General features: G+C 34.8%; 1 protein-coding gene across 3 annotated transcripts in view; it reads left to right on the top strand.

The window, feature by feature from the left end:
- Window positions 1-15808, top strand: part of sdt (stardust) — a 218537-nt gene that overhangs the window by 98563 nt on the left and 104166 nt on the right. For 2 of the 3 annotated variants that reach the window (XM_068772466.1, XM_068772475.1), the window contains 2 exons: window positions 9536-9651; window positions 13946-14583. In XM_068772466.1, the coding sequence (XP_068628567.1) occupies window positions 9536-9651; window positions 13946-14583 (754 nt within the window). The remainder of the gene's footprint in view (window positions 1-9535; window positions 9652-13945; window positions 14584-15808) is intronic. The other variant, XM_068772484.1, reaches the window with a different exon arrangement.

The raw sequence follows: 15808 nt of genomic DNA, 5'->3' as shown, positions 1-15808 counted from the left end.
ATTACTTATTAAGTGATAAGGCCGCCCATTTTTCTTTCTTTACTATTGTGCAACTATAAACATATTTTCTGGCGTGTACAATAGAGAGTATAGAAATAAAAATGTATCTTCAAGGTTTATGAGAGGGTAAACGGAAATGCTTTTAAAACATTTCCCGCTTACGCTTTTTAGTTGTACCGACACATGTCAGCGAACAGATGGTCTCACTTGTGTTATATTATTACTCAGAAATACTCACATAGCTATGTTATCAAGATGAATTGAAGAATAAGATAGTTTCAATAGAAACTTAGTTTAATTTAGACACATTTTATAATAGCATCACATTTCAGCCGTAAGACATAAACTGCTGGATATAAGCCTCCTTCATAGATTTCCATTAGGAATGAAAGTAAAAGCAGCCTTGACCTATAACGTCTGTCCATATTGTAGAAGAACTATCATATGATATAAGTAGTATTAATAGTAATGACTTCTATTAAGTTTAGCTTCCATAATTAAACATTTTAAGAAGGTTACCAAATTTATAAAAATCACAAACTTAGCAGAAAAAAATCGATAAAAATTGATAGTGTAAATGAAAATAAAATTTATTTATTTCTGGTATCGCAGTTGTGACGGAATTCTTTTAGCTATGTTAACATGTTAATATCTCAGTTCAAACATTATGGAAGTGATTATATCGTCGTTGTTTCAAACCATAGAAGTCCAATGTAAGGCATAAGCCTTCCCAACCTGTTTTTAAAGGGCGGCCGCTTGCTCCCTAACCGTCAACAGCGTGGGCGAACCGAGGTAAGATCTAGATCCATTCTTGGCTCACCTGTGGTCCACGCTGACGTTCGAAGCCGCTTATACACAACACCAATACCACACAGCTCTACTCAGGTAGAGTACTTTGCTACGTGAGAAAGACTTCATGCAACTGGTACACGCCCGATCATCTTTGCTTATTTTTAAGTTCACAGACCCTTCCGCTCCGTGAACTCAGTTTCGTTGAAGCTTTTTTTTTTAATTCTAATTTGTATCGCTAGTGTTTTTTTTTTACAATATTTTTTTTTCGCTTTTACTAAACGCAAACTGTTGGGAGAGGGTTGTCGCTATTTGATACGAATCTTTCTTCTTCCAGCTGCGAGACACGACAATGTTTTATAATATTTCACAACTTTTCTTGTACAAATTTCTCTTATAGGTAAATATATACTGAAATATGTTTTAGTTTAGTTGTTTTTTCTGGACCTCGGCTAGTCAATAAGTTGACATTAAAAAAACTGTTGTGCAATGCTGTTATGGAAATTTCCATGATGTAGTTATTATCATCATGTCAACCGATACATGCACTTTGCAAGACATGGGACTCGAACGAACTTTACTATCCTTTTCGTCTCTTTTAACTTCTCTATACTAACAATTCGATAGTCTGTTTCTTATTCTCTTTTGTCTGTTCCTTACCATATGATAGTCTAGTTTATTTTCAACATGCACTAATTAATCGGGACTTGGAAAGACAACGATATATCCTATCCCGCTTCGCCCATATATACGATTTCTCATCCATCTTGACCACATCAGCGAATTGCACGGATCTAGTCAATTCGATAGAAAGCGAAGTAATAAATAAACGAACCGAAGCGTGAAATTCAACACGAACTTCATACTTCAGAGTTGATAGACACGAGCCGACACCGCGCCTATTTTGACTGAAGCTATTGTCTCACGTTTCGTTTCATTTACTGTTGATGTCATTATTTATAATCATAATAAATGTATTTGGAAGTCAATTTCCTTCATTATATTTAAATTATCGTAATGGATTTGTTTTAACGTTTATTTTATTTATAACATTCTTATGTTCACAATACTTTAGAAGTTTAGATGATCAAAAAAATCATAATTGAAAATCCTGCTTTCTCAAAAGTGCAGTATTTATACATAATGTTTTGAAAAAGGGATAAAAACATAATTTTTGCTTTTCCTATAAAACTTTCCCTAAAAAACGCCTATGTATAGTCAGACTTCTATTTCAAACTTACAAAAAGCCTAGAGATTTTAGATGTAATATATATTTAAGCTTCCATAAGGACATCTAAATAAGTTTCTATCATCTGTCTTAGCCACTAGGGTATTGTAGAAATCATCTGACGATTATTTTTACTTCATCATAATCCTCATTTCTGACATAAGACGTGTCCACAGCTGGACATAGATCCTCTATGGATTTTCCATACGACCAGTTGAAAGATGCATAAATCTAGCGTCTCCCAATGAGGTCATCGTTTCTGACCCATAGACGTCTACTGCAAGGTACAGGCCCCCTCCAAAGGTATCTATGGGAGATATACCATAATCCACGATTGCAGTGTTATATTAAGATATACTGAAGACGCTGGAAACTTGTTTGTGAGTAGTTATAATCATATATAATTATTGCACAAAGTGTGAATTATATATAAGACTGTATCCCGGGAATCGAATCCGCGACATATGAACGCAAGTCTCAGTTCTTTACCCCTGGGCTACCATGAAGACTGCTTGATTAGGTCAACCGTCTCCTTTGTAAATGGAGGCCTATGTTGAACTTGCCAGTCCACAATCTCCAGGACTTCAACTGTACTGGCCACTTCAACACGCTGGCATAAATCGGTTAGTTTATACCAGTGATTCCCAAAGTAGTCTATATCGACCCCTATGGGTCTATGATAACCTGCAAGGGGTCTATGTCAGCGAAAAAAAATTTAGGGGTCTATGATATGAAAATGGGGGTCAACGATAGTGGATCTCAACACATACACTGATAGTACCAATTTACTTACATCATACTATCTTATAATATCAAAACATTAACATTATTAATAAAAGTACCTAAGAAGTAAAAAATTGGTTTATTTAACGTTACGTATATTTTACATAACAGATACAAAATTTTATTTTGAGTAGTTTTAATTTAAATTCAATTAATGAATGTATAAATTAACATGTGTTTTTACTTTAAGTTTTTAACGCTAAACTTCAGTACAGTTAGAAATTTACAAGAAAATAAATATCAGGTAAGTAGAGGGTCTACCCAACACGGAAAAACATGGCAAGGGGTGTACGACACAAAAAAGTTTGGGGAACTCTGGTTTATACACTTGTTTGACTAATCACAAATTATACTGAATGCAAATATACGTACGTTCTTTTATTCCAAAGTTACGTGATTATATAGCGGACTAATTTCTTGGCTTAATCTTTAATGTTTTGATGTCGTTGGATACATTGGGTAATCCCCATTCCGGCCCGGCTTTGTCTGTAGCGTCCTGCGTTAGTTCTGGGGAATTCTGCGTTGTATTGCGAGTGTTTGATCCCCTAATTTAAAGATAGGGTGTCCACGTTATTAAATAAATTTTATGGAATACATAATATTTTGTCAATTCAGTATTAACACTGTTTTTTCCTGCTCACACTTTCTTTGATTCTTGATCTTTTTACAACAATAACTTCTTGACGAAATCTTTTATTTTCACTGCCATTTTACTTCTTTATTTCATATTATCTATCATTCCTTCCTATTCTTCTCCATACATATATCGCCTCACTATCATCGTCTTCACTACTGGATTCTAAATTTACATTTATTCATTTTAATGCTCTATTTCTTTGATTTTAATATATATCTAATTTTTTTTATTAAATCATGATGCTAATTTCTATTTCTTATTGGCAATTTTTTATCACTTATTTTGTATTTAAAATAACCCTTTTATTACTGTTCTTATAAACTTTTAGCAGCAATCTAGAAAGATCTAGCGATGCTCCTCATTGCTTATCAATGAGGCGATATTTTTCTCCTTTTTCTCTCTGTAAGCCGAGACTGGATTTCCATTCTTAATAACCCGAAGACGAGGTACAGTTTTAACGCTGTTATCCCATTCGCATTTTTTACAGATGGCGCAAAAGTAATGTCATAATGTGAATGTGCCTTAATTTTTACAAATGATGCCAAATGTCACTGTGCTTTAACATTTATAATGTTGATATATAGAGAATTAATTTCAAATAAGCCATGGAGCGACACATTAAGATACAAAAATTCCATGTCCTTGAGGTGTGTATCTCTAACATGTCTAAATTATAACATTACTTTTGCGCCACCTGTTCATCACAGAATTATTTTTGACTTCTACATGATTGATGACAGGTGTAAAACTTTTAAAAGGGGTGTATATAAAGCTCATTTGTTAGCGAAAACCATTAAAGTTTTTACACCTATTTCCAACCACTGTTTATAAAATGGTCACTAAAAATATTGGAAAGAGACAGCCAATAACTTCTTATAGTATTATGTCTGCAGGGACGTATAGTAAACAATAACGAATTTTTATATAGTACCCGGCGATTAATATTGCACATTGACCTTTGGATAGAGACAATCGAATAACTTCGGCTTCGTAGAGCACTGTCTCTGTCCCACACTGTCTATGTGACGTTTTGTCAGTCGTTGTATTTCGTGCAACAGAGATAACGCTCCACGAAGCCGAAATTAGCCCATTGTCTCTTTCAAAAGGTGGATGTGCAATATTTATCACCTGCTATTGTAGGTAGTAGTCCGAATTGTAAAAACACTTCTATTTTTACGACTTCTTTCTTACTATATTAACATTACGGTATTTATTATTTCAGATACACATGATTTTTCAATTGACAGCAAAGAAGCTGTACTTTCTCCTTCTTAAAGCATATACACCTAGGATGATCGGTACATCCTGTATATCACTGAAAATTGGAGCCAAGTTGTATTACGAATTGGGAGTACCGTAGTTATGATATAAATAAATTCATTGTAATGGAACGTGTCAAACTATAGTAGATGAAAGATATCTTCGTAATTTGTTTACACTGTATTGCAAATGGATTTGTTGAAAAATACATTTCCAATATCGATTATTGAATTCTATCGTCGAACGTCGCAGCGTCGAGTCGTTCGAAATCAATTCATACGTTATCGCGTAGACACACTATTCGGGATTTTGTTTTATGTGCGTGGAAGAGGAAATCTTGCGGCAATTGGTGAGTGGTCCAAGTGACGGGCGGAAATGAAATAACATAATTATTTAAACATATTTAATATGCGCTGTTGTCGTAGTATATATTATTGTATTAGTTGTTTCAACCCATAGACGCCAACTGAAGGCCAAAAGCCTACCCCAAATATATCTATAGGCTATATACCATAATCGCTAGTCTTGGCAGGCGGGTGAGCGATTGCAGTGTAGAATTATTGGATGCGTTAGACGCTGCTTCTTATCCTCTAGAAACTTGTTTGTGAACAGCGCCATTCCTATATAATAAATGCACAAAGTGCAAATTTTATACAATAGTAACGCGCTGTTCGATTCGTGTATTGGATAGTTTTACATGTATAGATTTGGACCTAAACCATCTATAACAGACAAACTTAAGAACTATTAAAGCGATTTTGTTAAGTTTCAAAATTAATTACTCAGAAATTGTTTTAAGTGCTATAACCAATTCAGAAGTCCAAAGAGCTGGTACTGACAATAATTTGTTTTTGTTAAACAAATCACTTAAATGTATCATTGTGTGTAGTGTTTTTAGATGCTTCTAGAATAAATTAAAGACTATATTCACGCAAAGATATTTCCGACGTATCAAATCAAATACCGGGTGCTAGACTGTAAAGTTCTGCATATTATCGCGGTGTTACGGATCGACGATGTCAAGTACCATCAGATAAGGAATGTACTAGTTATTTTTTTGTTTTAAAAATTGCCTTTTAATCGCTTCAGCTTATCATTTGAGCCGCGTTAGACCGTCTTGCCTTTTATTCGAGCACTCGGCCTAGCACTGGGACGGTAATAAAAGTAAGCACCCGTCTGCCGGGATTAGCCCGGATAATGATCCGCTTTGTTCAATAATACCCGGGTATACCGATCACTCCCCCCTCCCCACCCGTCTGATATCCTTGTCAGATATCAAAGTTGACTTATAGTTGAAAGTTGATGTTAAAATTGTCTGTCTTTCCCAGGATTCTTGTTAAATATAAATAATTACGTAGCGTCTCCATTAGTCAACCCAAAACGATAACATAATATATATATATAATATACAAGAACGATCGCGGGGCTCAGCTAGTATGTCATACAATCGAATATTGAAAGTTCATTTTGCGCTATTCAGTGCATTCGAAATACTTGCTTCTTCTCTAAAAGTTTTGGAAAACATCCAAGAGCACTGTGGAGTTATTGACAGATTGTATTTGTTCTATATCTTCGAATCATGCTTTTTATAAAACCCTTGACTAACCAAGCACGAAAAAATCTATATAGATTAAGAAAATAACTAAATCGCTTCAATTCTATTACATCGATTATTAGTACGGTACATGAAGCGATATCACCATGATGTTATTAAGAAAACACGACGTGTATTAAATACATTTCACTGTCTCAAATAACTGTGATTTTACAATCCGATTCTCCGATTTCGACTAATTGACAGCGGTCATGCGAGTCAGAAAATTGAGAGAAAACGTGCCGGCGACGTCAGCCCCGGTCGTCGAAATAAATTGGAAATTTTACTAAAGATTTTGGTCAATGGGTCTTTATTTGTAATTTGAATTTCTTTATCATATATTATTAGAAGAGAAGTCATTACGATGGACGCTTTGCGTACTTTTTTGGTCTACTGCTTGCTCTCTTCTCACTTCATCACCTTTCACGGACATATTTAATTTAGGAGTGATTCCTTGAGTCACTGGATACGGCAGCGCCAGACCAGTCATCGAGATCGATCTTTTGCAGAAGGCCTAAGTCTTGCAGTGGACATCTATGATGATTTTACACTATCTTACATCATCACCATCGTCCGTCATAAAAAGCAGGGTGAGGATACGTTTGACCCATACCCTCAACAAATCGTAGCGTGGCGTAGTCTTCCTTTGATATTTAATGGAATCAGGCGTCACATTGTGGAAGTCCATCCTAAGTTAGAAAAGGACTCTGTTTTTGGCATAATCGGTGTAACATACCGTCAAATCACTCAACACGTGTTAAGTGATTTGACGGTGGCAGTTGTGTAATTTGCATTATTTGCCGCATACGCAGTTATTAGCGGGCTGGCGGGCGGTGCACTTTGTTGCACGACTACCACTGCATGTGCGGAAGTGGCTAAATATTGGTCCTTTTCTTACTTAGTCTTTCTTTCGCATAACGTGGCCAAATAATTTAAAAAGAAAATAAATATTCGCCAAGAGACTTCTATCCTGATCTCCTGGGTAAGAGTACATATTCATTTACTTTTCCATTCACACTTGACAACAAGTCTTAAATTAACAATGTCTTTTTGTCATCACCATTGAAATATTTAAAAATTCGAGAATGTTCTATTGATATCCGGAACATTCTTTGATATAACAGTGAGAAAGGGTTAGCAATATGAGAAATATGGAAGTCGTTACGTATTGTCGGAAGCCGTTAGGCAAGGCAGGCGGCGTGCGTGACGTCATGCGCTGATGCATCCGTCTTCGCTTCGCGAAGCAACTTGGTTCAAAGCACTAACGATCTTCCAACGGGTTTCTTGTCTCTTTTAAAGTATTTCTGAATTTTTACCCTGTTGTATGTCTCTCTATTGGACAAAATACATCTAGTTCTATTTTGTCAAATCGTGAAACTAATTTTTGCAGTCGTATAGCATGAATTGATAAAATGTTTTCTATTAAATTTCTTAACCACGTCTTTGAGGGTCAATTTTTTTTCCATAAGAACTTCGAACCTACTCAAATCATCATCTGAAACTGATGTCTAATACTGGACATGGTATCTTATTTATTTCCAATAAGAAACTTAATGAAAAATAGATACAACATATAAAATAAAAGAAACATAGTTAATACCCATAAGTCTTTTTTGGTTATTTTAAAGTTATGTATAGATATTACTTCGCAAGTAGTTTTATGGCAGGTTATTTGAGGAATATTTTATATCTTGCCTTGTTATTTTTTAACCTTTTTTAATTTGTGTCTGTATATCGTAACATACTATCTGGCATGGAATGCCTTTAACATTAAGTCCTTGTTAGTATATTACATGTATTAGATAGTATATATATATATATATATATATATATATATATATGTGTGTATGTATATATATATATATATATATATATATGTATATTAGAAAAGTCATTTTGCCTAATAGGTCTACGACCCAATCAACATAATAATTTCGTTAAAGCGACCAGTAACAGATAAAGAATTAATTTTTTAAACAAATATAAATTTGACTTAAGGCCAAACAGTTTTTGACATGAAATAATATAAATCTGATTACATATGTAATATGAAGTAAATTAGAATTTACAATCAATACAACGCAAATACAATTCATAATAAAATCAATATAATGTGTTAAGATAAAATTTAAACTATTTATTTCAGTTTCAAATGCATACACTTACATAAAAACCCAACCAACCAAGCATATACACACACACAAAACCAACCGGAAATGACGTCGATATGTATCACTGCCCACCCTTCTCTATTATTTTCCCCTTCTCATTAATATTGACGAAGTTATCAAGCCGTGCGAGTTCTCCTAAGACCTCTAAGCAAGTTGAAGGCTGCGAATTCAAGTTGCTTTTATGTTACTTAATCCTATCTTACAACATGGAGCTTTAATACTAGAAAGCTAGTCACTGGATATTCAGTGTTAAGTAGTGTCAAAATAACAAGTAATTTATTAAATACCGCAACATTTGAAGACGAAGGTTTTTGACCAATGTTTGTAGCCGGTGATGAGTTATGGATCTGAAACATGGTTTACGATGGGCTTAATAAGAAGGCTCAAAATTACTAAGAGGATAATAAAGGAGGTTGTGCTCGAACTTAGCTACGAGATCGAATGAAGATATTCTAAATAATAACATTAAAACGTCAATTATTACTTAAAAACAAAAGTAGTCGTGTGGAAAACCATATATAAATTTCTTTACAATTGTTGACGTCCACTACAATCATCTGTCCCTTTCACTTTCTTAGAAATATGCGGTTGAAAGAGCGCTATTTTAACTAACCGGTTAATATAACAAAATTCTTTTCTTTTTTTTCAATCTTCCTGATCTATTAGTGCATCATTCCTCATAAGACCTCTTTGATTAGTTTCTCCACTTTTGCCTGTTTTAATGCAGTGAAGGTTCCAATTGCTTCTCCACCTTCATGATGTCATTCTTCCGTCGCATTTTTAGGTTTGATCATGGCGTTTTCTGATCCCTCATTCTTCATTTTAGCATTAGAGGTGCAACTTTTCAGGCTTTGAGGCTATGTAGTGAAGGCTAGTGCAGTGTAGGTCGTGAGATCATGGATGTAGGTTGTTTGCCGGCGCTCCTATTATAAATCTAAGATGATGACCTATCTCCGTCAATGGATACCCTATACTTGAAATAATAATGATAACAGATGTAAAATTATAAGGTTTAGTGATAAGGTGAAAGAGTTGAAATTGTGTATTTACAAAATTGGTATGTGATGTTCCAGGCCGCGAAGGCGATCGGGTTCCAGTATCGTGGTGCTGGGTGCGGAGGACGAGAAGCGACCGCCCCCGGATGACGAGACAGAGATGCTCACCATGCTCTCCCTCTCCTCGGACACCGGTAAGACATCCAAGCGTTAAATATAATGCGAATATAACTCAATTAACTATATGTTTGTTTTTAAAGTAGTGAATTTACCAATGTCTACCATTCCTCTCCTCCTTTCTAACCGCTGAAAGTAAACTGTAAGGTATAGCCTCCCCTCCCCCCCAAAAAAAACCGCCTCGATGGTCTTCTCGTGGACCGACGCTACCTAATAAAGAGCCTGTCCACACAGCGTCTACCCGCTCGTAGTTCTAATTTTAAAATAATAATTTGAAACTAACACACTATTTAAGAATGCGTAACCATTATCAATTATAAACAAACACAAAATGATAACAGAACAAAAACAAAATAAAAGATTATTTAAAAATGGACAATACGAATGCGATTATGAATGAAGGCATATCACGGTAATTTATTAGAGTGAATTATTGTAATACAATCAAGTAGACAATTTATAATATTCCAACGGAATCGATTTACCAAATCAGCGAATATGTCAGTATTATTGGAAAGTAGGAACCACATACGAATCTTCTTCCAAAGCAAAGATAGAGATCGTGGATACTTAGATGTAATTCTAATATAAATATTCAACAAAAATTATTTCAACAAGTACTTGAACGATATTGATTGTAAAAACATTAAAGACGTGAATGTACAGCTTGATGTCAATGTAAATGTTATACCCTATATACAAAAATCAATGATTTCAGAATGAATTAATAACATAGTGATAATCTGGTAGGAACATACGTGTTTAAAATTCTGATTAATATTTAAATATATATGTGTATATGTGTGTGTGTGTGATTTAACAATAATAATACATTAACATGGATAATTGTAAAATAAACAGGGACATACGCTACTTAAAACGCCTTAAAAGTATAAACAGAAAAACCATATTTTGTCAAAACACACAACTGTCGTTGATTATTTATATTTTGTCAAAGTTGTAAAAACTTCATAGCGGTAAATATATTTATTGCTAATTTACTGTCAATATTTAGCCACTGATAAATGATCATCTAACTCCTGAAGACGCGTATGGCCCGTGGAGGGGTGAAACACGTGTTGAGTAATTTGGTGGTGGCGGTTGTGTGATTCGCATTATTTGCGGGCTGGCGGGCGGTGCATTTCATTGCACGACTACCACTGCATGTGCGGAAGTGGCTAAATATTGGTCCTTTTCTTAGTTAGGATGGACTTCCGCGAGGTAACGGCTGATTCTATTAAATAATTTACTGTCAATTATTGTATGGTACATCCTATGTAAAAATCAAGATTTTCAGAAAAAAAAACACTTAAAGGTAATATAGTAAGAAAAACCTTTTTCAACATTCATATCACTACATATTAAAGTAAAATTTCTATTTACTATCTATCCTTACTAAGAAGTGGTAACTGAATTGCGATCGTAGCTAGCTGGATCGATTTCCTAGATACTGTCTTACATTATTCACACTTTTTGCTTTAATTATTTAGGATTGCCATTGCTTGCAAATAATTTTCCAATAGATGGACTGCAGCGTCCTCTGCGTATAATACCACTACTGCGATCGCCAATCCTTCTGCAAAGCGTGGCGATTACAGTATATCCCCCAGAAATCTTTGGGGAGGTTTACGCCTTTAAGTAGGCGTATACGAGCTGAAACACCTAGAACACCTTATCCATAAATCAATGGTTATATAGCAAGAAAAACTGTTTTAAAAATACCGATATCTATATATTAAAATTAATTATTATTTACTATCTGTCTGTGCAGATATTGTACTATTAAAGTCATTCGATTCGTTCCAATAAAAAAAAAATCAATGTAACATATTTCAGAGTGAACGCCATATATAAAAATCTTGATTACGTACTACGTAAGTGATGAAGCATTAAATGTACTTTTAGGTGATTGTGATTGTAACGTCAAGGTTTTAATTGCAAATAACAGTCATTAATGTCTTGAGGCAACGATGGGCAGGCACGCATTACTTCCGGGTAAGCTTTTTGCTGCATTGTCACACTGGAAGGTCGTCTCACGGTTAAGAAACGTGACCGTCTTGTAGATTCAACAACGCGTAACGTTTTTAGTACATTTTTTAAAGATGCTACTTAAACCGAGGACTTCTTCTTGTTCAGCTGATGAACTTCCACTACAAGGCGTAGGCCTTGTGCTTCCCACAACCTTATGTCGTCACTCACCCTGCCCATAGTCAAATTCTGACGAGCAATTCTTCGAGCTCATTCAGCGATCTTGATTCTTCTGTTGATTTCTTCATTTCTAATTCGATAGCCTTTCCATTACCCTCTGTGTGACCTCGTGCCTGTTTATGTGATTACATACGGATCCAAAGTACTTATACTTGCGATAGTAGGTCGCGGGTTATATTCCCGAAATACAATCTTATATAATTCACACTGCCATCGCCAACCCTCTTACCAAGTATGGCGATTGCAGTATATATCTTTGGAGGGAAACATATACATAGCAGTATGCGTCTATGGTTTAAAACAGTGATTCCCAAAGTGGTCTATATCGACCCCTAGGGGTCTATGACAACCTGCAAGGGGTCTACGTCAGCGAAAAAAAATTTGGGGGTCCATGAAATGAAAATGGGGGTCCACGATAGTAGATCTCAACACATACACTGATAGTACCTATTTACTTACATCATACTATCTTATTATATCAAAACATTAACATTATTAATAAAAGTACCTATGAAGAAAAAAATTATTAATATGTTACGTATATTTTACATAACAAATACAAAATTTTATTTTGAGCAGTTTTAATTTAAATTCAATTAATAAATGTATAAACTCACATGTGTTTTTACTACAGTTAGAAATTTACAGGAAATCGATATCAGGTAAGTAGGGGGTCTACCCAACACGGAAAAACATGGCAAGGGGTCTACGACACAAAAAAGTTTGGGGAACTCTGGTTTAAAAGGACGTCAAGAGCTGGTAAATGATTTAAAGTCCTAGTTAGACAAGGACTAAATCTCAGTATGAATACCGCTTACCTCAAGCTATACGAGCAATCCTTTTACCCTCACTCCCTCTCGGGTCTAATCCGTCCTCACATTAAAGTTAATTATCCGATAGCATATCGAGTGATCGTGGACCCGATTTATTTAGGTCGAGAGAGCTATTTCGTGTGAACACTATAAATAAGTATATTGATCCCCGATTTATTAATAGCTTTAAGAATATTCGCATAACATTGTAGGTTTATTTTGATGTTAGAATTTACAATATTTTTATAATCTTAGCTTTACCAGATTTTGGTAAGACCCATCTAATCGTAACGGCAAATTGTTTCTGTTATTATGTAAAAAATAAATGCTTGAGGCACTTTATGATGTAAGACGAAATTTGATTTGCCTAAAATAAATCTGGAAACGAAGTACATACTTTACATTCTCTAATTACATTGTTTAAAAAAGATAATTCGAAGTCGATTTAAAAATTTAAAAAAAATATAAACCTCAATCTTTTGTTTTTCACAGTCAATCACAGGCTTTGTACAAATTAATTGGTTATAAAGAAGCTTCAAATATGTGGATGTATAGCTAAAAAATGAATGATTTCGGAGAAATATGAATAGCGATAATATAATAAGAAAAAGCGTTTTAAAAATTCCAATTACTACAAATTAAAATCGATTATTGCGTACTATCTATCCGCGCATATTTTTGTACTACAAAAAGTAATTGGAATGTCGCATTCGAATTGAAATAAATAAATTAATGTGACATATTACAAAGCAATAACATTATAGAGGTTAATTTGAAATAGGTCCAAAACTATGTCTTCCAAACTTTTTTGTAGGATACCCTACAATAAATTTCTTATGCCCCCATAAGTAACATGTATAATTTTTAAATCAAAGTAAAAGGATTAAATCCATCTCGAGTCCATTTTCGAATTGTCCTTTTTAATTAATACGCCTCCTTCTGCAGCGTGAGCCCTACATTGGGAAACACTGATGACATTTAACGCTTTTTGCTGATAAATGAGCTATAACATTTGTAACAAATCAACCTGTATATATCATAGCATTGTTAACTACATCACATTTAATACGTATTAAAACAATTATAATTATACACAGGAGTTTAAAACGAGATATGATGCAAAATATAGGAAATTGATCAAGATGTGACATGTCGTTTTATAGCCAACGCTGTACAAATTTAAGAAATTTCTTTGTAACAATTGTATACTATTTATATTTAAAATACATTACATCGATAAATCTCAATGTAATCAAGTGAATAAAGAAAAATATCCGTTCTTTGCTTCCAGGTCCGCACCGCGAGATGCCGGTGGACGTGCCGGAGAACTTTATAGCGCGGAACAAGACACCGCCACGCTACCCGCCGCCGCGGCCGCCACAGGTACGAACCCGGACCCGCGACGACGAGCCCTTGCTCTCCTCCGGCGGCTCCGGCACCAGCTTCGGCAGCAAACAGAGCACTGTCCTCCACAGCACCATAGACATATCAGGACCCAGCTCAGATGGATCAGGCAGCTTTAAAAACAACAGCACGATCGAGCTGCTCTCCCTGCCACAGAGCTCAGATGGCTCAGGCGTTAGTTTTGGCAGCAAAAAGAGCAAGGGATCCCTGGAGACAGCGAAATGCGAGCTGGCCTCCGAGAGGTCGGAATCAGTCGCGTCGAACGAGCACAAGATCCAACTTCTCATATCTAATGGACAGGACTCGTTGCTAGATTGTAGGGAAGGTGTCACGTACTCGGCGCGCACGGACTCTGTGCTGATCAGGGAAGCGGTGTATGCGTCGTACAAGCTGCCGCCAGGATTCGACACCACGCCGGTCCTCCTGGGGCGCGAGGTGGCGGTGGACGTGCCGGAAAACTTCGTCCAAATCGTCAAAACTACACCAAAATATCCCGGTACCGTTGACAGAAAGAGTGTGTTCCAGGTAAATGGCACGATTGCTTATTTCATTCTCATTCGGTGGTGGTTGGGGCTTGGGTGTAAGTATCTAATGTGGATTTATTTAGTTTGTAATACCAGAGTCAATAGAAATTTAACTGTCACTTTATTATACTTTCTCTGTGCAAAATCACCTGTAAGGATAAAAAGATGATTATTTTAAAATAGAATCAATTTTGTTCACTTAAAATAACAGTGTCAAAGAGATATTCGCCTGTAAGTGAATTATGCCGCTGTGTTCTTCTTTAAGTCTCTTCTTCTTAAGGTTTCTTCTTTTACTACAATCCGTCTAGCCGTGGAAGATATTAAGACATATAAAAGTTTAATTAGAGAAATTATTCTTGCAATAATTATCATAAACTATCTCCTCAAATTATAACTCATTTAATACCGTATTTTTTAATAATTATCACAAGATAGGGATGTAATTAAAAGAAATTAGTTACCTATGGATATATAATAGAAGAGCACGGAAATCAGCTTTGTGTTTATAGAGAAAGCAAGCAGACACTTCGTGTACCATCTGTATTGATGCGTATTATAGCTCCAGCTGTAATCGGTCCGCTTTTAAAGTTCATTTCTATCTACAATATATATATATATATATAAATATATATATATATATTTATAAATATATTACACAGTTGTTTGTTTTGGCTCTGGTATATTTTATAATTAAATTTAATCTATTTGTTTGTTTTTTTTACTATAATCAATTAATAGTTATCTAATACTAACATATTATCGTATCAATTTTCATTTTTAATTAAAACTCTCAGATGTTTCCATTAACTATGTTTTTCAGTGGTTTATTAACATTATTTCGTATTTCGTTCTATTTTCAAAAATGTAATCATTAATATTATCATTAATACAGTCATCATCATTAATGTTCACGCTTCTTGCACTAAACACTCTTCTGTCCGCGGAATCGATTGTTGAATTTATTTCTTTGTAATGAGAATTTGGATCTACGAGCTCCTTGGTATTTTGGGATTAATTCCTTATTGAATTATTTAAATATATTCCGTATTTAGTATAGTTTTTAATATGCCTGATATTTATATACGCGTAGTTTAGTATATGTTTAATACTATATGTATATTTAATATAAGAGTAGTTATTTTAGAGAACGCTTGTGATGTTGATAAGCCGAAAAGATATCAAGTAGCGACCACGCACTTGTAAACACCGACAGCTACCTCCCACTA

The sequence above is a fragment of the Battus philenor genome, unplaced genomic scaffold (assembly GCF_028537555.1).
Source record: "Battus philenor isolate CCGP_79_NKW_IND1 unplaced genomic scaffold, ilBatPhil1.0.hap1 SCAF_11, whole genome shotgun sequence".
Lineage (NCBI taxonomy): Eukaryota > Metazoa > Arthropoda > Insecta > Lepidoptera > Papilionidae > Battus > Battus philenor.
The sequence above is the reverse complement of the archived record's forward strand: the minus strand, read 5'-3'. Positions and strand labels throughout refer to the sequence as shown.